Source organism: Styela clava, chromosome 3, assembly GCF_964204865.1.
Source record: "Styela clava chromosome 3, kaStyClav1.hap1.2, whole genome shotgun sequence".
NCBI classification, from domain to species: domain Eukaryota; kingdom Metazoa; phylum Chordata; class Ascidiacea; order Stolidobranchia; family Styelidae; genus Styela; species Styela clava.
Genome location: NC_135252.1, coordinates 15,336,351 through 15,359,454, shown reverse-complemented (window position 1 = coordinate 15,359,454; position 23,104 = coordinate 15,336,351). Strand labels below are relative to the sequence as shown.

Below are 23,104 nucleotides of genomic sequence, written 5' to 3'. Positions count from 1 at the left end.
CTGTATTGAACGAATGACATCATTCAAATACGAGTAAAACCAAAAGAAAAACTAAAACTTCTTACCAGTTGTGCACGTGTTTACCTAAAAATATGTCTGGTAAATCTTTAGCTGTTAGTTTACATATTATACAATTGGCAAATTGTATAATATTTAATTGGCCGAATAATTTTGGATTAGCTTTCGCTTGATTAAGATTAGCAAATTCGCCAGAAGTTGAATTTAAAAAAGTAATTCTATTCGCAAAAACTCGTTTATTGCAAAAATTCATTTTGAAATTTTTTCGTAATCTGGTGTTGAAAACATTTCTTCTTCGCAGGGAGTTCGATTCAATTATCTGCTTACGCTAAATCTTTTCCTGAATCCAGAGTCTCGTTACATTTCAAATGCTTTCTCATAATGTGGTTATTCACATATCCTCGTAAGGTAAACTTTTTTCCACATATCTCACATTCATGGCGCTTGTCATTTGCATGAACTGCTTCTAAATGTGTCTTTAGATATCTTTGTTGTTTGAAGGAATTTCCATATATCTTGCATTCGTGAGACTTTACATTGAAATGAACTGTTTTTAAGTGTCTTCCTAGGGTACAACTTTCCTTGAAACTCTTTCCACAAATTTTGCAACTGAACGGTTTTGTTCACCGGTATGTTTACGCATATGTGTATCCAGATCACATTTCCGTACTAAATGTTATTTTTAGAAAGGTATAGGATGAATTTCCATTAGCGTGTGTCGTGGTTAGCAGGGTGCAGTTGTCCGAGTGGGGTTGTTTTTCGGTTGGATGTTTGGTTTTGAGTGTCCGAGGAAGTGCCTCTGGTCTCCGATGGGCTATCGGGGATGTTTATTTGTGGTTTTGTGACTGTTGGATTGTGATTGTTGGATGTTTTTGTACTGGACAGTGAGCTAATGTTGGGACTCTGTTGCTGTTTGCGGGCAGTGCCATTGCAGTTCATTTAGTGTTGTATTTTCAGTTTTGTCATGGAATTAGCTATCATCAGTATTGTTCAAAGTGTTTTTATTTTGTATATTCTGTTTTCTTGCATTGCGCTGCCTGGTACTTGTCGCTTTATTGTATGCTTGTCGTTTTGTTTGGAGTATTCGGTTGTGTTGAGATTGTTAATTAATGAAATAGCATAACTTGAAGTGAATATTGGGGGGAAATTTGAAGTCAGATCATATTGGAAGATATTCTGAACTTGGATAATTATTTCATAGACTGTCGGTACGCTACACAACAAATATATTGCAATTGAATTCTAGTAAATACACAGCCTACCCAGCGCTTGGACTCGGGGCTGTTTTATATGAAAGGTGCGTGAAGTACCGATAGTGTTCTGTCGAATTTCCTATTTTGCTAGACATGAAATTTTCGAAAATTATGCTTACTGCTCACTGCTCAGCATACAGTGCACTCTCAGGTTCACCGCGATGTGAGATGCCTCACTTTTAAACAATCGGTTAGTTGAAGAAACCGTATACCTTTCTCTACATTTCGAAGCAGGTGTGCACGTACATTCCACCGTATCATTCTAGTCATTGCACCAGCGATGCTGATTACAGAGCACATCTTCCATAGTGCGTTAACCGCGCATCTTTCGATGTAGCAGATCGCATTCCGATATATCGATAGAAATCCACATTATCTGCCACGGTATATTTAGTTAGCAATAGCCTACATGCGTACGAGTAATACCACTGATGCCGGCGTTTTACCGGTTTCGTAACAAATAAACTATTTAATTCCCGTTGATATTATGTATTTACCCAGAAAAAACAAATAACATGCAATTTTAGTTCGGATAATGATTCTTAAATTACAGGAGAACTTATTTCGAGCAATCACTGTGTAGGTGACTGACGGGGAAAATGTGACAGGAGAAGTTAAACGAGAAGAAAGTCTTGTCTCCTTATTTTTTAGCAATAAGACAATTTGACGAGTTTTCTTGCCCCGCACATTGGACGAAGGCAGATTGAAAACTGGTAACCATAACTACGGTGCATTGCTATCGGAAGTGAACCGTATTCTTGAACAGTGATTTCTTTTGGGCAACATGCACTCTCTGCTCTCAGTTTTTCTCATTTTAAATAAACGTCCGAGTCTTCCCCCGAGGCCAACTTTTCCAGATCTTGACAAACCTGAATGGTGAAAGCAATTCAAATTTAAACTCGCATTCTAAATGCATATTTTCACAATTACCCCATCACCAATAGCAACCGACTGTTTGCTTGGCTTTCCTCAATACAGAGTATAGGAGAGTATATTAGAATTTTACAATTTTATTTATTACAGTTTAAGTTTTGACATAAAAAGGCACCTACTTCTTTGATTTATTACAGTTTAAGTTTTGACATAAAAAGGCACCTACTTCCAATGCTCACATCCCCCATTGCAACCTCATCTTCGTATATTTCATCGTCCAACAATGGTGAGATATTGGTAGGATTATGCGTTTCTTCTTTGCATGATTTTGAACTTCCTTCACATGCTGAGTTTTCACTGGTTGTTGAGGATACGGATTCCGAACCGGCAAGCGACTGCTGAATGCCACTGTCCTGTGAAAATTCAGGCGACACGTAAAAATCGTTTGTTGTCCAGGCGCGATGAAAGTTTAATGAAAAGATAAAATATATACTTACGCTTCCATCATCGTAGTAGACAGGTTTTGGAAGTTTCTTCCGCTGACTTGGTGAACTATAGTTGGGATTTGTGATAGAAGTCGGCTTCCCTGCGTCGAAAACAAAAAAAATACTATTTATTAGTAAATCGTAGACTCCAATTTATTACTACCAAAACCATGCAACTTAAATCAAACGTAAACAAACTACCGTCCACTGACACCTCGACCACGACATCATCTTTTGTACTGATCGGGGAACGCTGCGGAGTTCCTCCACGAAAGTATCGGAGATCTACGCTGTATCTCTTCTTACTACACGGGTTAAAAAGAAAAAAAAACATTTAGTCTCTACAACACGTCTCTAAGGAAGCCTGATTATGCATTTGAATGGAAAAGAAAGCTGGTAGCTAACGTGGTTATGTTTCTCACCGTAGATATATTTTATCTTATATTTTTATTTATTAACAATATAGTCGTTTGAATTCAGTAGAATCAAGCAGTACATTATTCTACTATACGTACCGTAAGCATCTCCAAGAGAGAAAAACTAAAACAAAAAATAGGATGACAGCAACGATTATCAAGGCAATCATCAGCTTTGAATTTGAAGTGGAGGACGAAGCTGGGTTAGTGTTGTTTTGCAAGACTGTAGTATTTTTTGCAATCACATAATTTTTTGGAGGAAGACATCTTGCTATATTAGACGACGACTCACCATATTTACACCGACACTCGTATTCTGAAACCCGAAAATAAAATGTTTTCCTGTATCAATTTGCAACAGATCAACACGATTTAAAATTTAGAATAGACGTACCCAAAGTATGAGTACCAGGTTTAGAGTTAGGCCATAATTTTATTACAATTTTATGTGTTTTAGTTCTATTACGAGTTTGGGGACTGCCTGTGTTAGCCAAGTAAATATCCCCTTGTCCATATGTTTCAGTCCCTTTACAAAATTGATGTAAAACAGGCGAACAAAATTAGTTACCGCAATATTGATACACATACTTCTGGAGCGCCGTTACACGTGCGCGGGACACATAAAAATGTCAGTATATCCATTACCTTCGTTATCGTTCAGAACGCATTTTCCCCAAGGTCCACAATTCAAAGATATACAAAGTGTCGTTTTTGATGTTCCGGATTTCTTAGCTGAATTTATCATCGACTTCATTCCGCTGGTCAACCTGTCCAAGACGGTTGATATGTGTGGTGTTTTCATCATGCTTTCTCGGTGAACTGGCAGTTCAGTCATTACAACGCATTTGGGTGGTGGAGCACTCCATTTCCCTGTACCCAAGCATTCAATGTGATCTTTCGTTTTCCGCGATACTCCATAGTCTAAAATAATTCATTGACATTTGAATATTTAGAAAAACAACGTCGCCGTGCCAGGACCCATCCCCACCAAAACAAGCAAACAAAGGGCATCTCACCATTTTGCATGAAATATCCAGCTAAGCATGAAATCCGAACCAGAGTTCCAACAGGAAGCTTCCGATGCGATGGCAATTCTTCCGGGACTGAAATAGCGTTGTAAAACGGCCCGGGGCTTCTACATGTAACTTTTGTTTCTGACGGCGTCTTTATTATTGAAATCTCGGTGTTCGATTTAGGAATGAATACACCCATCGTAGGAGGGGTAACGCTTTTCAACACCGTCGATGAAAGTGGAGACCTTGAACTATCCGCTTGCCCTGTAATGAATAAAAAAGATATTTCGAGACTTCGAAATGCCGCGCACACGTGGGCCTGCGAGTCCCTAGCAATATGTGATGAGATTCATGTTATTTTATTCAACTCGGTAGGTTGTGGCGATATTTATCATAAAAAATGGGTATAAAAATAAATAAAATAACTACTAACAGATTGTAACTGGATAGTCACGTTTGCATTTAAATATTCATTTCTGGTTACGTCCAATCAGAATAAAAAAATATCGTCCAATCGGATTAAAAAAATATAGCATAAGAAATAAATTATTCGTGGATTTTTGTCAGATGCTTCATAGCAGAAATAAATAATTACGTACCCCGAGAGCAATTTTTGAAATTCTTCGAGAGCTGGTAACCCTCTGAGCAGAAACATTTTGCTTTTAAATTTTCATCATCAATGAGTTTGTTCGTTTCGATAAAGGTAACAACACACAATTGGCTGCACCCAGCTGACATGCACAAACTTCCGCCTGTAAAAAGACTTTCCTAATATCAAACATGAATTAAAAGACAAGAAAAGTACATCAACATTTTGTGTGTTACAGAATGAAAGTAACATACATACCAGTAGTTGGTCTCTGCAGAACAGGATGTGCTATTTTTATGGCTCCCAATCTCATTTTATGTTCGAGCTTAACTACACCTTTGCTATCGTACATTGTGTTTTCCCTCCCATACAATGAAATTTCACCGACGTTCCAAGATCTCACTTCTTTTGACTGTTTGTCAGAAATGTACAATCTTCCCTCGAAAAAGTCGATTGAAACAGGTTCCAAGGGAAAACGATTCAACTTACGGGACAATATAGTCTGAAAAAGAATAGTCTCATTAGCATATTATATATATATTTCATATTTCCAATACGCGTACATTGCTTTTCAATCTAGGTTTTTCGACCCAAGCTAAAACCTGAAAAAGTATCTAAATTGGTGACATCGATTTCATTTATCAATTGTTGATACGCCTAACAAGAATATGTAGTTGTTAAAACATTTTAAATCAATTATTGTAGGGTTGACTTAGGTCAATTTTAAAACCAGTGACTCGGTACATTTAAATGGATTACTAGATAACTCTAAATCAGCTACATGAAATTCAAAAACATGAAATGAGCTTCCATACAGCAATACAGGATACTTATTTTTAAGAAAAAAGCATACACCGCGCTGTGTCCCGTCTAAAGTTATTGTCTCAATTTTAGCCTCTGAAATTTCTTTATTGTAACTTGACCAAATGACGGCATTCTGAACATCGTCAATTATGACGTCGGTAGGTGGAAGTAGATTATTTGTTACAATATTCCTTATATTGCTTCCATCCATGTTAGCAAGGAATATTCGACGACCATTACCATTCGCGTCGCCCGCATCGGCAACCACCATGATTCTAAAAAAGGTGGTAGTGTAATTAGTAAAACTTATAAGCTATAGCAATGTTGTACTTATGGGTCTTCAGACGACCATGATCTGAATGTGATCATGAAATAATAAATGCCAATTTATGTAAGGGTGACTAAAATGTTAGGTTCATCGAAGTTTGAGGACAAGGTAGATTAATTCAGAAAAATCGAATTGGATTCTAGTATATAACATAAATACCATCATTCTCAATTTACAGATGAAATATCCGTCACAGGCCCTTTACTTTATAGATTATCGCAATCCGTGTCTAAAACTTACCCTTTCGATGGACATAGGGCGATCGCAACAGGTTCTTTTAGGCCGTCCGTGATTAGTCGCTTGAAGTCTGGATCAACGATATTATTTTTTGCTTTTACAAACATTTCATTAGTGAGTGCTATGAGATTTACAGCAGGAGATTTCCACGCGTGATTACCAGAGGACGAACTTGTCACAAAAATGTTGAAATTCACCCAGTCTACAGAGACAGCAACAGGTCGGAAGTCTGCATAGATAGATAATAAATAACTTAGTAGCCATGTATGAGACACTTCCATTAAAAACAACTGGAAATTTAGTAATAGTTAAAGAGAGAAATGTTATTCATCCATTCATAGACCTTCTGGTATACAAAAAATTCAATTGGTATTGGGTGTAATCGACATAGTAAATTGTGCAAATCTGAAAAAATGACCAACAATTTTCGCAAGTACTATCGTTAACACAATATTAATTTAAAGTTAGTAAGTTTATTTTGACTCTCCCGTAAACACATAACCAAAACAAGGAACACACAGAAAAATGGGAAAAACGCAACAGTGGACAAATTGTTCTAATTTCATATATGGCGGTAAAGTTATATTTAATTACATGCGCATTGTAAAATGGGTTATCGAGTCGTCCTCTCGTTAGTGGCAATTCAAAGCTAGTTTGAAGTCATAACTAAAAACTTACCAACGTTTATCTGACCAACGACGGGGCCGCTCATCATCATCAACCGAGCTGATTTCTTCTCAATCCATACAACAGATAAAGTTGTAACAAATACGTCAATACCAAGTATTCTGTTAAAATTAGCAGGCTGCTATTTTTATGAACTTTCATATATATAATAATTTTTATTTTCAGAAAAATATTGCGTCGTATTAAGAACGCCACAAGTTCAAGTTGTAAATAGATGATGAAAATTTGTCTAATTAATCAGTAACAACACAAGTAATCATCTTAAAAAGAATGACAAAGAACTCACGTTTCATCGGAATCTGTACTTTTATACATTGTGCTATATTGGAAGGTGCTGTCTCCTGGTCCCCGCAACGAAAATATCCTTATTTCATTGTTCACGCCAATATACAACTCGGGACTGAAGGTTCCTAATCAAACATAATATATTGGAAGCTATAGATGAAGCAAGTGTTTTGGGACTGTTATACATAAAAAGTGCAACTCAACTTCGTCCGAATAGGATTGGATTTACATCACGGGTGAGGAGGAAGCCTATAAGACTGCTTAACCATATAGCGAACCACGGTCTCACCAGTCTATGTCGAGTACGGGATTAGTTAGCCAGTTATTTGTTTCAGATGCATGGACTTGATGATGCAGAATGCTGTAACCGGCCAGCGGTTATGTGAACCACCCTCTAGCGGCGAGGAGTCCGGAAATTCTCTCGCATATAACTATCCGCTGCTAGATTCGAACCTGCAGGGTAATAAAAGGTGCGGTGGCAAGCGTATTACTAACGCTTACCCAGATGCGCCACACCAAACACTATATATTTTCTACAAAACCAACAGGACTCACCCATTGCTTTACATGTATAGCCATCTGCGTCCAACTCGTATCCATCCGCGCAGGCGCAATGAAAGCCACCCACAAGATTGACGCATTTTTGACTGCACACCGACCGCAAACCATATTTGTACAGCTTGGATAGTTTTTCAGCGTTGTGAATTTGTTTTGATGACATTTCTTTGCATTCGTTCACATCTAGACAATGCGTGCCATCGTCTGCCAACCTGAAAATTTCAGTCGTTTATACTTCACTCAATAAAAATGTAGAAAAACTGACGATTTTTATGCACAATATATAGTCTCCTTAATCCTGCACCTGAAACCAGCATCACATGTACACTTTGCTCCGTCCGGAGTTTCGCGGCAATATTGCTCGCATACAACTTTAGGTTTGGAAGGCTTGTTTATCCCAGTAGTTTTTCGGTTCCCACAGTCATTTGCATGACACAAACCACCCTCGTCTGATTCATCGGAGCAGTCTGGTATCCCATCACAAACCAACTTCCACAAAACGCATTGATTCTTTGTACGGCATTTGTATTTCGTCGAAGGGCATGAAACTGTAAAATGACAAGAGATTGTAGCCTACAGCGCACTAACGAATTGATGAAGCTTAGTAGAATATCCAATCAATATAACTTACAACTATCGTCGCCAGTATATTCTATACCGCTACAATCCTGCTCATCTGACCCGTCGTCACAATGCTCAACGCCATCGCATTTAGTTGAATTTTGAAAGCACAAAGAAACGCCTCTGGAGTAGCACCTGTTCAACGGAAGAAAATATAAATACTTTCAAGCGTTACTTTCATTCTCCCCCTGGGTAGAGAAGAAATTTCACATTTACCCGAGGGAGGAAAGCCGATAAAACGGTTTCATCTTATGGCCAACCACACCATTTTGTCAAGTTTATAAGGTATTATACGGCAAAGGATAGGCCAGCCAATGTTCCAAATGCATGGACTGTACAAACTCTGCGACAGCGATACAAAACACGCCCACGCAAGACGTCAGAAACTACTTTTACGAAAATAGGATACGATAAAAGTAGGGGCCAACCGCATCCAGGGCCTGATTTAGAAGATAAGTAGCCTAGTACATTCGTGAGCCCCCTCGAAAACAATAGCGCCATTGAAAATGTATTAATGTCATAATAAGCCTTGAACGTATAGGTGAAATGTATTATTACACCATGAACAACATTTTGAATTGCGTGAAATTCGAAATTTTAGTTACAAACGAAATACGTACACTAATCAGTAATCACCCAAGTAGATTGGATAGTAGATGAGAAACTCGTCGCTATAATAAAACGTCATGGCACCGGAATACAGTTTTTCAAATTAAAACAAAATCATTTATTCCACTGTTATCATTTTTTTTAACCCTCAAAGCAGTAGATATTTGGGACAAGATTTATTTACTCAATTAAAAGTAAACAAATATCACTTATGAAATTTTAAGCAGGCTACATTCCGAAGATTTTTTTGTTTGTTTAATAACGACCTAAAAATGAAGAGCAGTTCAAAATTTAACGTCAAGGCCCCTAAGGCTTGATGCCTAATTGTAAACCAGGCAGGCCCTGACCGCATCCGATTCTCAGGGAATAATACTAAACAAAACTATTGGCATTTTACCCGTAATCTCCAGGAATACAAACACAATTAGCTTCATCAGATCCGTCGGAACAGTCTCGTTCACCATCACAAACCCACACAAAAGGAAAACAATCTTCGGTTGTAGAGCATTTGAACTGTTTGCATGAATCACCATCAGGCGACATGGGTTTCTGATAAAATATAAAAACATTTGTAAAAAGGTTGAACTTGAAGGTACAATTACGTCATCGCGTTGGATCAATAGCAAAATATCACTACGAAACTTATGTTTAGGAGCTTGAAAGATTTAACAGCGCTAATGTAGTCCCCATTTAAACTATATGTACGTGCATATACATATTGAAAAACGTTAGAATGCTTACAAATGATCTGATATGGACACGAATTGACATAATATTAATTCGCCTAATACGTGATTGGATAGCAACAAAATGCATTCTCAAATAAATGGACACCAAAAACCAAAACCAAACGTCCTATAAAAGTGTTCCCTTATGTCATAAAAAATTTCCCATGAATTAAAAGCAGCATATGTTTGGGTGAACTTCTGAACTTAATGGGATTCCGAGGGCACTTGAACCTAGTGAGTTTTTTGATAAATTATACCGATAATTTGAAACCGATGGTCCATTAGACGCCTGGAAACGTACCAAGTAGCCAGACAACGCCGAGGCGCCAGTAGATTATATTTTGAGCCATTGTTGTAAAGTTTAAACACAACACTTACGTCACAGCCTTCTTCATCCGAGCTATCACCGTCTTGGCAGTCTGGTTCTCCATCACAGGCATAACTTTTATCGATGCATCGAGTATTGTTACAGCGAAATTGATCATCAGAACAAGACCTGTCAGCTATTGCAGATAAATTGAAGCCATTATTTCACAGCGTCCAAAATATATGCTTCTGAAGACTGATATGTACAGTAGAATAGGATTTACATATTTATCCCGGGGAAAGGAAAACCGATAAGACGGTTTAAGCATATAGCATTTACATATTTATCCCGGGGAAAGGAAAGCCGGTTTAACCATATAGCGCACCACCGTCTCTCGTCCGCTTACCATTCCATGTCGGGTATGGGATTAGTACGTTATTTGTTTTCGGAAGCATGGACTTGATGATCAAGGAAGCCGTAACCGACCAGCGGTCACGTGAACCACCCTACGGCGGCGAGGAGTCCACCAATCCTCTCGCACAAAACCATCCCCGTATGGGATTCGAACATGCGAACCAACGCAGAGTAATCAGAGGTGCGGTGGCAAGCGTATTCCTAACACGACTTAGCACGATGAGTCACACCGCCGCGCCAAGAGTAGCATACACATATTGAATTTATATTTGTTAACCAGGTAGGTCCGCAACTATTGCGGGGCTCTATGCGAAACGGGGTGCCTAGGGCCTAGTCTGCCAAGAGCTGAGAATGAGAAGATAATTTGAAGATTTTTATATAAAATTAATTCTCTTTTATATTTCATTATCTTTTAACCGAGTACTAAATCACAATTGAGGTACAGTAACTTTACCACTAAATTATGTTCCCAAGCGCGGGGCCCACTTCGGCTTGGGATTTGTTCAAAAAGAATTGTTTTAAAAATTTTTTTTTTTTGCCTGTTTTGTTCAAAATGGCTATACTATGATTTTTTTTGTCTAAAATAAGTTAAAGAAAAATGGATGTAAAAGCTTGCCAAGCGCTTCTTATTTGCAATAAATCCTTCAAAACGCCACAAATATTGATAGAGGCTCATACACACCTTCTCAAGCTGTAGTTCAGTGGTTTGCTAGGTAAGACGCAAACGATAAGCAATTACGTTAAAGACCCTGCTACGACGAAACCTTTTTACGAAAATTGAAATGCGATCGAATAAAGGAGTTTGTATAACCTTGAAAAACTCTTATCACTTCAACCTTAAAAACTAAGTATGCTAGGCATAAATTAACCGAACAGTATTAACCTTAATAATGCCTTCATTTTATGAGAAATTTTTGTGCCTCGAAATCCATATTATGCGTCATAACAGATTAATTGGGTGACTGTACATTTGAACCCACGTACATTTGAACCCATGTGTATATCTGCGGGTTCAATCTATATGCGGGTGCCAAAATCCGTGGGTAAGGGTTAGTATGGGTTCGAATATCCGCAAAACAAAAACAAAAAAATCCATAGGTGCAATAGCATAATATGCAGGTGCAATTATCGTGGGTTCAAATGTACGGCAACCGATTAGTTGTGGCGTCGTTGCATCAGAGCACTCTTACAATTAGTATAGGCTAGGCCGCTAGGGTGTTTCATCGTTTATATCAGTAGATTGTCGCCGATGTAAGCATAATACTCTTCATTATCGCAGCCCACTCGTTTTGCCGAAGGCTGCCCTTGATCTAATTGCTTTAGGGGTAGGCTCGTGAGCTAAGTTTCAGGATTTTTCTTACTCAAAACGTCTCTCTGATATCTCGGATAAACATTTCGGTTAAAATCTTATGATTTTGGTGGAGATACAAACGTGGCGTGGCGATAAATGTACGCAATAGAAGTAAGAGTCAAAAAAGGAATTTTTACTTACATTTTTGAAATTATAATTAAAACAAGCCCTTGTTTTAAAACACGATGCTTTTTTTAGAATTGATAAAAACAAAACCCTAACTGCGGCCGCGTTGGTTGGAGTGGCGTCGACATTGTTGTTAACGATAGTTGGTCACGTTCTGATGTTCTGTAAGATTTATAACTCCCACGCTACACTTAAAGAAAACCTTCGCCGATTGTTGGAGGTAATCCCAAATGCTGGAATCACCGTAGTATTTAGTACATATTGCAACTCCACATTTCACTCACCACATGTTTCAGGAAATTCGTCCGATCCGTCGGGGCAATCTACCATGTAATCACATTTCCACTCATCGTCTATAATGCCTCCTTCTTTGCATTGATAGCCTTCAAGGTATAATAAAGCTATATATTATTTCAGCCATAATTGCAATTTGAATGAAAGATCAGAAGTACAAGTAGTTTATTACAATCGAGTTTTTATTGTAGAATTAATTTCTCGTATCCAAGCAGCTTAGTGTTTATAGTCAAGCAGCTATTTATGCACTGAAGATTAAGACACAGCAACCTTCTGAGCAATTTGAGTAGCCTTCTTAGTTGCCGTTGTCAATCTAATATTTACTCATTTACACAAGGAACGTGACCTGATTGCGGATTTGTCCAAAATGATACGAAGGAAAATTTTACGTTTAACCCAACAAAATTTATCAAACCAGCTTACTCTCCTGTTGTTGGTAATTTCATATTGAAATCTTGTCATTATTTGGAGTGAGAAACTAAGTAAGTAGTCAATAAGAAATATAATAATCTTACCTTCAGCAAACGGAAAAATTGAGCAGGCATATACTCCAGAAAAAAATAACAAAATCGATCGGCGTATTGTTAATTGCATTTTGTTGTTAATTAGCTAACCTTTTGGCCTGGTGTGTATAGGAAATGCCTGGAACAAAATAGCCGACCGGGGAACGAAAATACGGCACCCTACCGCTGGAACAGAAGCAAGACGTATGACATGGTGTTCAACCAGTCTCTGATTGCTCGGAAGAAAATAAGGAGTGTTGATTATCGAAATCTAATCATGAAATCGTTTGTTGTGATGGTTCACAAGACACATCGGCGAGCGGTCGCAATTTACTCACATGCAGTGTTCATCATGATGTTGAGAATGTATGGTTAGAACGGTTCCTATTATTCCAAAGCTTAACTGCAAGGCAACAATCAATTTGTCGACAAGTTCTCGTTCTTATCAGCGTTGCTCTGGTTCATGCCTTCCTGCATAAGTTAATTTTCCTAAATTTGACACTCATCATACAATTTTTGCCTTGGTAAATATTATTTTCAATTGAAAAAGATGCATCACTAAATTTATTTAATCAAATAAACTTTTGTTTTCAAAATAGGTTTCCAGGACGTGTTTCGAGATTAAAGAGCATTTTTCGCTCTGACAATTGACATTTTTGCATGCATATTTGCACACGGCGCTTTTTCGGTGATCGAATTACAGCACCGTTGCACCCAGTATATTCGCACCCGTTTGTTTATACTCATTATTTGAACTCAGTATATTTGCATTCATGTCGTCGCGACCTCTTTGCATTCATGAACGTCAACAGACATTTCCATCCACGATTATTTACACCGTGGTACATGCGTGATACGCATTCTCGAGCATTGGCACCCACAAACATTCGCACCGGCAGACGTTTACATCCCGGACATTTTGCGCCCACGAACCTTTGCAAACATGGACATTTGCAGAATCATATTGCGGGAATTATTTATCCGTGCGTGATCAGATAGGTCACTCATCGAAATGTGTTTTGTACATCCGTTTAACGTAGTGGAAACTCTCATTACCTTTAAGATAAATTTTGAATTTTGCAATCCCATATAATGCATAGATTTGGGAGTCTATAATCTAAACATCGAGAGAAAGTATCATTAAGGTAATTTCCATCACATACACATCGGGACACAAAAAAGTGACAAATTGTGTTGTTTACTCGTAATGTATTGGCTCCCTGTTTTACAATCTCATCTCCCGCGCACAATTACCTACTAGATATGTTCGTCTGATTAGAAAACAAGAATGAAACGTTAATTCCAAATTCATAAAAATTTGTTAAAAATTTATTTCATATTGTAATAAATTTTCTAGAGACGATACCAAGTGTAAACAACTGACATGCTTATAAACTAAAGGTAAATTGACAAAAAATAACATTGAATATAAAATGACATAGGCACAACGGATTGCAGAACTTTAAGAAAGGCAAAAAGGTGAACGTGTAGGTCATATTTACATATATCTATATATAAATCATAATTATCATACATTGTTTAATAAAAAACCTGTGAAAATCAGTGTAACAGTGAACCAGTCGATATATATGTCCATCGAGTATGAGTGATAGATAGATAGATAGTACGTGTATTGAAAAATCATCGGGGATTACAACGACCAATGAAGGTCGGAGCTCAAACACTCCACAGGTTGGAACAAACGACTTAATAAAAATGAAAAGTAACCAAACAATGTTCAAAAATTGCAACTACGAACAGACGACAAACATATTTTTGCCTAGTAATAGGCAGTGCAACTAAGACTATTCTGCATCTAACAAAAAAATAATTAATTGAACATAATCAACAATAGCAATAAATTATACATATTACAGTAAGAAAAAACATATAAATATTAATATAAGTTTCATTTATATATATGTTAGGATTGGACATTAAGCATATCATAGACCTTAGCACCATAAGATAGGACTTACATATTTATCTCAGAGGAGAGGAAAGAGATAAGATGACTAAATCATATGTCAAACCACGGTTTGTCGTCCGATTACCGGTCCATTTCGGGTATGGGATTGGTTAGCCAGTTATTTGTTCCAGATGCATTGACTAGAAGTCTTGTTTCGGCACAACCGTTTGAAATTAATTGTTATTCTAAAATTAATATTGGATGACATCATTCTACATAATGAAATTCAGCAGCACTAAGCAGCGTAAAATGCATTTGAATATAAATGGAACATATTTCTATATTCTGACATGGAAGTCTGCAACAAAATTTTGATATGCTTCTTGTCATTAATTTTGTTCACAGAGAGAGTTATTATGATAGCCAAGATGGGAAATGAAACAAAGTGACCCACAAAATGTGCTACCATAGTCATTGGTTATAATTTTTAACAACCTTGTAAACAACAGCAGCAACTGATAACACGACAACAACATCAGTGCAAATTTTTGCACATATGCTGACTCTAACAGTAAAATATTGCAACGAACATAACATATTAGCCCTCACAAGTAGATGTATCTCCCCCTTTTCAATAAGTTTCAGTTTACATGTAGATTTAGAAGCAACTTGATTCATCAAAATGAGAAAAAAATTGACTTTTGCTTTTGATACCATCTAATTAAATGAAGATCTTGAAGGAAGCATTATTTACAATCTTCTGAAGTGCCAGACTTTAAATACAGTTAAAATAAGCATTTGACTGAAAGATTGAGATAAATAATGTTTCTATATATAGTATAAAATCAATCATTGGTTTGGTAGTGATTCGGTGCAAAAATTAACGAAACAATAATAAAAATACTTCTATGACAAATCATCACAATGAGCATGCTGGTAATAATCTTAAGGAGATATGTTGATTAACAGCATTTTAACACATGATTTATAAACAAATATTCAAACACCTTAAATTTTAAAAGCGAATACGTGTTTGTATACTGTACACCTGAATACTCTGGATCCAAAACTTATTATTCATAATTTGATTTATCTGTAAAAAAATATCATATAGGTTGGTAACAGGTAAATTTATACTTTTTGTGGAAAATCCTGAAACATCAATGTGTTTAAAAGGAGTCAATTACATTGTGTATCATCATAAATTGGAAAAACATGCGAAATTATGAGTAAATTAAAAGTGAGCTATAGTTAACTTATATAATATCTATATATTTAAGAAAAATTGAATTGTATTTCGCAATAGGAATGGTGGTAAAAGATTGGTGCAATTGGGTAATATGGCTCTATATTTATTCGGCCAGAAATTTAAAGTATTCTCCAATGAATTCAGTTTTCACTGAGGTTTGGCAAACACTAAATTTCAAACCAATACTTTTTGTTATATACTTTTGAAAATTTTGAAGAAATGTGCCAACATATAAAAAAAGGAAAAACAAAAAATAAAACTCTTATTTCTGTATATAAGATTTATGAAACCTTTTTAACAATGTAAAAAAAAAAATTAAAATGTTATATACATGACATTTAGTTTAGAAAAATTTAAATAACATTATTGATATATTTTTTTTGTTATTTTATACAATTTGTTCTGAAATTATTTCTTAATCTGGGGATATTTTGATAGAAAATAACTAAGAAACAAAAATATTTGAAATATTTCAAATTTAGAAAATAGTAATTTATAACTTTCAAGAATGTTCCCTGACCAGAGTTAAATAGAATTAGCATTTTATATACAATACATACAAAATGTGAATGTCATTAAAATGGCCTTTGGTTGCTATAAAATCAAAGTGGCAAGTAGCATAATGCTAGTACAATTCAATAAAAAGTCACAAATATGCAGCAATAAATACAGATTAGTTACATATTTTATATATAGATTATCACACATATACATTTATAATCAGCCAAAAGCAGCAGATATGTGAAGCAGAATGAATTTCTACAATTCATGTTTTCTTAGATACAACTCATATATAAACAAATATATTCATCCCAATTTTTTTTAACTAGGTAGCTAGCATAATATATAGCGTAGGAAGCTAACAAACACAGTGTTCCCTTGTTTTTGAAGATAAAATGTTTGATTCATTTGAAATCAATTTGATTGAAAGCACCTTATTATTAAAAGGCTTAAAAATTATAAAAAACTAAGCTGTCCTAAATTATAAAACTAAGATGCAAGTACTTTTGGTTTTTACACACATAAACCTGTGAATATCCAATTTGCAGAAAATAGACGTTATTCTTCATAAATGTTTTTTCTTAATTAACATTTTTTGGGTGTTAATCGAAATTTGGAATTTGAGACGATTAAAAAGCAGGTAATTTTGAGGAAATTAGCAGTACCATATTGAGTATATTATCTATAAGTATGTTCTAGGTAATTGAAGATTCGAAAAAATTATATTGATAATAATACCTAGCTTCGAATATGGTTTGATCCTCCACAGTGTGTATTATAGGTTGATTTATCTCACAGTGCACATTCTACACAGTAGGTATATGTGCTCAGTACTAGTATTTGTACATGTTGTGCATATGTGTAGAATAAAATTTGAGGATTCGATTCAATTTGGTAGCAGAAATTGATATAAAAAACTCTTTTTGTATACAATAGGATAATGTCAATAGGACAGCTTTATTGTGCGAAGAATCACAGGCTCTTGTCCTGCGAAATGTTTCAGATGCATGAATTGGGTGGTTGTATGAATGCATTTATAATCAATTAAAAAAATGTATTTTTTAACTAAGTTAAACATATCGGTATGTCAGATATGGTCGCTTAAAATAAACTTGCCTCAGATTCATTCTTTTTCAACAGCATGCACAATTAACGATCCTTTTTAGCCTAGCATAACAACTTTTTTACATGAGAAGGCAGCAATAGCAACATTTCCAAACAAAGAAATCTATTTATACCGTAAGTTGACAGAAATTTGTGTGAGCAGTTCATTCTTTTTTCAATTATCATCATGAGCAGCCAATTGATTATAGCAGCACCACTGGCTTAATATTGTTGCTTGCATAACAAGTCAAGTCTCTTCCAAAATTATCTACTCTTTGGCTTGTGCTTGACTTAAAGTCTGGAGTATCAGGCGAGGCTTGTTCTCTTGAATGAGAAGATAAAACCCTGATGACAGGGGGCAAAGGAACACAACCTTCTGATGTCATGGGTGATGACTCTTCATTTCTTTCTATAGGTAATGCCACCTTGGAGTCACTTTCAGAAAATGCTTCACTAACATCGCTTGCAACTGTTGTTTGGGGATTCAGAGTACCATCCCAAAAAGAGTCCTGAAAATTAAATCAAAACATTGTTAAGGACAGATAAAATATTTAAGATTCAAAGAGATGTATTATTTATATATCCAATTTCTTTTATCACTTATCAAAGGCAAAAAGACTATATTGTTTAAGTTGATATAATGCTTATGACTTAAATGATGTGCTTTCTTATTCTAAGTGAAGAGATTACATAAACAAGTATAGTATGGCACAAACATTTCAAGTTCGACCATTGTGTGTCAGAATCAAACAAAATCAAGAACATCAAAAACAGATACAGTAGTATAAGAAAAACTTACATGTAAACCAGCCAGATCTGCCAAACTTGCATCAAAATCATCTACACCTAGAACAGCAGAAACTTCAGTAAATGTTCCCAGCAAACTTGTATTACTGGAGGTAGTTGAAGAAGAGGAAGATTGAGGAGAGGTGAAAAGAGTTGATCTTCCACCACTCGAAGTGAGTATGATCATTTCGGGAGACATAGCAGAATTTCCAGAAAAAGAATTGTTGTTATTGTTCGAACCAAGATTTATAGAAACAGGAGCAGCACCGGAAGCTAGATGGAAATAAAATATTTTCTATGCTAACAAATATATTTTATTCATCTAAAAGTATGAATGATGAAGAATTCTTCCACAAAATACCACAAAATAATCAAATTAAAAATTTCCTTTTTATTCTCAGTGGAAATATAAAACACCACTTAGTTTAATTTTGAACATTGGAAGATTGCATGATGTCCTATGACATTTTTTTTCCAAGTTAAAATTAAATTTCTTGGCAACTTCTTTCAGAAAACCTATTTGCTTACTTATTTGTTTTTTGATTTGTATCATACTTCAAGCAAGCTGTGTGTGCACTTACCATGTTGGGACGAGTGACCCAGAGGTGAAAGATCAAATGGATTACGCATTGCTGGTGAAGGTTGAGAAGCTGATCTTGCTAGAGTTCTCGCAAAGTTTTCTTGAGCCAACTCAGTTGAAAAATGTTGACTGTTTAAAAAAAATAAAAATGGAATTATGGTACTACAGTATGTATATTGCAGCAAGATACTACTAAGTAAACACACTTACCCTGGATGTCTTTGTGATGTCGTTGGAACAGATGAAGGTCCTGCCGCAGATGAATTTATGTGTGATGGAACACTCGGATGATGATGCATGTGCAAAATATTTTGCGGATGATGGGGATGGTGAGGAGGAAGATGATGCATGTTGTGCATTGATGATGTAGTAAGGCCATGAGATGTTAAACTCAGCATTCTTCTTCTCGCTTGTTCTTCATCCACTCTTCTCATTTCTTCAAGCTCACGATCGAGTTCCTCTGTAGTAGAAAAAGGGAATGTTAAATATTGGTAAAATATTGGTATACAAAAAATATGTTCACTTGATACCAAAAGATAATGGGAATTGGATTACTTAATATTTAAATGTTAGAATAATACTTCATGCTATGATTATGTTTGATAGTATGAGTATCGATATAATTCTCAATTATTAAGAAGTTCATATCATTTTTATTATAATCAAGGGTTCAGCAAAATATTCAATAATTAAACCTAAATACCATTTATGGCCACAATGTATTATATATGTGAAATGATTGTAAAAGCACTAAACCAAAAAAGGGTTGGGCACCACTTGAATAAAGTATAAATATTCTAGCCATGTTTTCTAGATATTATACAGAATGCATATGCAGGATTTGTTGTATTTGCTTACTATGATATGGTGTTCAAATAAATTTTATCAAAATATTTGCTTAGTGAGTCAGAAATTACCCACCCATACTGGCTGTTCAAAAACAAATAATCATTTGAAATCAGATAAGAATGAATCGTATTGTATCTTTCGTAAAATATGAGATACCGATAATTTTTTTCCTGACCTGGATTAGACATGCTCCTTCTAATGGAATCAGGATCTTTCCTTTTCCATTTTTGAACTTCTTCTTTCATCTTAGCTACCTTGGCAGGATTCAATGCCCACAGACAACCTTTTCTCTGGGTCCCGTTTGGTTTTTCAACCTGATGCAAATACACAAGATAAATACATATATTTACAGTTTTTTGTTTTATTGGAGGTATAAGGTGGCATTATTCTAGGTACTTTTAGAATAAACCAAGCCTGAAGATTTTTGCTCAAATACTCATCAAATAAAAAATTTTGTAAAATATTTACCTTATTTACCTTTTCAAAACATTTATTCAATGACAGATTGTGCCGAACAGAGTTTTTCCAACCATCTGGTGCTGTCTTGAAATACGGGTAATTCTCCATCATGAAATTATAGATATCAGAAACAGGTAAACAGCCAGTTTTACTGTTGTACAGAGCCATGGCTATTAGGCAACTGAAAAGTAAATTATTCAGTCGTCAAAAAGAATAATTAAACACTATTTAGTACTTTTTAATGGAAGAGTCTATTTTCAGAGGTTTAGCAAATTCGAAGTTGTTTCGTCAGCGTAAATATCATCAAATTACATACAAGATTGGCAGGATTGGTATTGATGAAAAATGAAGGTCTGAAAATTGAACCCTGGAGTTTAACAATACCAGATGAAATAGAGTATGTTAGAGACAGATGGGGATTGGTTTCAGAGTCGTGTAGAAATAATTTAGTTGGTAAAATAACCAGGTGGACAAAATATCAAAATTGTGTAACATTCATCCAACAGCATTGTGTAACATTCATTTGTTTCAAATTTTAATTTTGGATCATATTCCAACCATTGATTGGATGTCTATCTTATTTGTTGCTTTCAATAAGTAATTTAGTTCAGATTTTCATATGGTATTATTATTTTAATTTTTAATTAATATTTTTTTAATTATTAATTTTATGGATACGTTTTTATTGACTACGGTAATTTTTGTTTTGAATTTATTAATATAACTTAGTTGAGTACCACTTCAAGTAATATTAATAATAGATCAAACTTTTCCATTTTGCACTTGATCATGATTTAAAACGTTGGGAGTTGTAGTACTTAGATTTTTAATAAGCATTGTTTTGAGAACCTCACTCACCTATATGAATATACTGGCTTCGGGTAAACTTTTTGTGGTTGCCCATGGTGTGGATGAAATCGAGAATGCATCAGACCACTGTGAAGAAAACCAGGCCTCGGTGTACCATTGGCATAAGGAGGAGGGGGATATGGGTGATGCCCCACCACCGCTCCTGGTACATATCTCCTAGGTCCTATATGACCACTTTCAAAAGAATGTCTTCCAATTGGACCACCTGAAGGATGAGCATTGAGATGATATCTTTGTTGAGCCACTGTAAAATAAGAGGATGTTTATCAATGTCAAAATCTATCGTGAGATTGCACTATAGTATAAAAGTCAATCACATACATTTAAAATGTATATCTTAAGATATTTAGTCTCATACATCGTGCTACATGGTGTATACTTATGTTGTATTATAATGAACTTACAAAATCTTCTTCCTTCTTGGCTGATATGTGGTTGTATTGCTGCATATCTTGATGACGACGTTTCTGGCATCTGTGCTGCGGCTTCTGGACTTGGAATTGGTGCTGATGTTATTGTTGTTTGAGGTATTTGATGTTGAATGTTAGAGGTTTCTGTAGGCATTCGAATATTCGAAGCTGCGGGCACCATCTGTATAACCGATCTGTGCTCTGGAATACCTGGAAATAAATTTCAGTATTTTCATAAGTTTCAATTCCTCAGGATCGCAAGGCCCAAAATACAGGAAACATACCTTGTGCTTGAGAAAAACCTTGTTGAACTGAAGAATGTTGTTGAATACCAGGCATAGAAGATGATGCGATCACCCTTCCTTGCTCTGTGAGTTTCTGAAGAGCCTGTATAATAAAGCATGGATAGTAAACATATTTAGGATCATCAAAAGCAATGAAGTTAATGTTAAGTTATAATAAAATACTAATGGAAGTGGGATGACAAATTTAGGTAGTTGTTACTATTTGAAATATACTATCCCATGAAAAAGATTAAAATGATTGATGTTCAGATGAATTGACCACATTAGTCGAAAACAAACCTGTACATCTACAGTTGTTAACCAAGTGAGACTAGATAAATCACTGTGTTCTGTCACCTCAGCGGGATAATGTCCTAATTCTCCAGTGAAATCTGCATAGCTTCCCACAGAGAAATGGCCACTAGAATGAAAAGATATTTTGGTAAAAAGTACTGTATTTCTTTTCAGTAAAGGTTTATGGGTAAGTTAATATAATCAATTCCATATTAGATGCAACATTTTTTTACAAAATTCAATGATTTCGAGCTGAAAAATTTTTTTTTCTTCTTCAAGTTAAACACTCTCAATAGTAATTTAATGTGTGGATTTCTCCATAAATTTGGATTCTTGAAGACTGGTAATAAAGTATAAAGTACCAATTTATAATTTTAAATTAAGTATTCAAAGATAGAGATATTCCTTACTGACCTGATTTCGTGATGGCCTCGAGGCAACGGGCTGTGTTGACTTTGGAGCTCTTGAAGTAATGAAGATTCCATAACATCAAACTCTCCATGAACAGCTTGAGACTAGAAACAGGAATAAAATATTACTAGATAGTCAAAATAACATTTTATAAATATTTTATCTTAGACGGATATGTCGTTATATAGCCTATTATGCTTACGATTAATGATAATCAAGTATATTTATATCTTTGGTGAGAACTTTTGCTGAGAACTATTGATTACCTCTTCTAAATTTCTTTCACATGGTTCAGCTTTGATTGGAAAATCCCTCCGATAACCATGATGCATAATTCTGCAAATATTTGATAATTTTCAATTATTTAAAGTTAAAATAGATCAGAAAAATAATATTTAAAATTGAACGTCATCAAAATTCTTCTCTATCAGCTAGAGATGTTATTCACTCAATGAGCTAATGGAAAGATTACGGTTGGCAATATTCTAAAGCCCGATCAAGCATATATTATAAGCAGTTTAAATTTGGACCCCGTTTCAAACAAGCGATGTCACAGATCGAAATTTCTGAAGTGCATACAACACTTAGTTCTCTAACCTTGAAGATGGAAAAATCTCATGAGGTGAATGTCTTGCATCATGATCAACAACTCCATGTGAAGCAGCAGCTTCTATTTCATCAACTTCTGATTGGCTTAAAATTTTGTTCATTTCGCTTCTGAGGTCATTTTGAATAAGTTCTTCTAAGTCTGGCTCATCAAAATCCATATCTCAACTTTATTTGAGATCAGTTTTCAACTAGTTGCAAAAAAACGAATTTTCAGCAAGTTTGTTTTGGCCATAGATACACTATTACTCAATGATGAGATAAATTTATCGGGACTCAAATTTAAACCTAAT

The 23,104-nt window shown here is 35.3% G+C and overlaps 2 protein-coding genes across 6 annotated transcripts; both read right to left on the bottom strand.

Moving 5' to 3' along the window:
* Positions 1 to 1,739: 1,739 nt before the first annotated feature.
* Positions 1,740 to 12,715, bottom strand: LOC120342654 (vitellogenin receptor Yl-like). 2 transcript variants are annotated; one of them, XM_078110879.1, is made up of 20 exons: positions 12,512 to 12,715; positions 11,987 to 12,085; positions 9,883 to 10,007; positions 9,174 to 9,325; positions 8,178 to 8,302; positions 7,851 to 8,094; positions 7,544 to 7,758; positions 6,990 to 7,113; positions 6,695 to 6,804; positions 6,020 to 6,245; positions 5,501 to 5,726; positions 4,906 to 5,149; positions 4,658 to 4,810; positions 4,062 to 4,322; positions 3,691 to 3,966; positions 3,145 to 3,361; positions 2,828 to 2,934; positions 2,642 to 2,730; positions 2,371 to 2,557; positions 1,740 to 2,140 (listed from the first exon to the last, which is right to left on the bottom strand). In XM_078110879.1, exons 1-20 carry the CDS (start codon positions 12,588 to 12,590, stop codon positions 1,995 to 1,997), a joined length of 3,405 nt encoding a protein of 1,134 aa, XP_077967005.1. In that variant the 5' UTR covers positions 12,591 to 12,715; the 3' UTR covers positions 1,740 to 1,994. The 2 variants fall into 2 exon arrangements, with proteins under 2 accessions (XP_077967005.1, XP_077967006.1); XM_078110880.1 differs by having other exon boundaries at positions 2,831 to 2,934.
* A 1,080-nt stretch (positions 12,716 to 13,795) lies between these two features.
* Positions 13,796 to 23,104, bottom strand: LOC120343123 (uncharacterized). 4 transcript variants are annotated; one of them, XM_039412237.2, is made up of 13 exons: positions 22,803 to 23,104; positions 22,472 to 22,541; positions 22,209 to 22,309; positions 21,801 to 21,921; positions 21,501 to 21,603; positions 21,211 to 21,426; positions 20,795 to 21,050; positions 19,946 to 20,117; positions 19,653 to 19,791; positions 18,839 to 19,088; positions 18,630 to 18,757; positions 18,062 to 18,321; positions 13,796 to 17,771 (listed from the first exon to the last, which is right to left on the bottom strand). In XM_039412237.2, the coding sequence occupies exons 1-13, from the start codon at positions 22,970 to 22,972 to the stop codon at positions 17,466 to 17,468; spliced, it is 2,292 nt and encodes a 763-aa protein (XP_039268171.2). In that variant the 5' UTR covers positions 22,973 to 23,104; the 3' UTR covers positions 13,796 to 17,465. The 4 variants fall into 4 exon arrangements, with proteins under 4 accessions (XP_039268171.2, XP_039268174.2, XP_039268172.2 ...); XM_039412240.2 differs by having other exon boundaries at positions 18,062 to 18,108; XM_039412238.2 differs by having other exon boundaries at positions 19,955 to 20,117.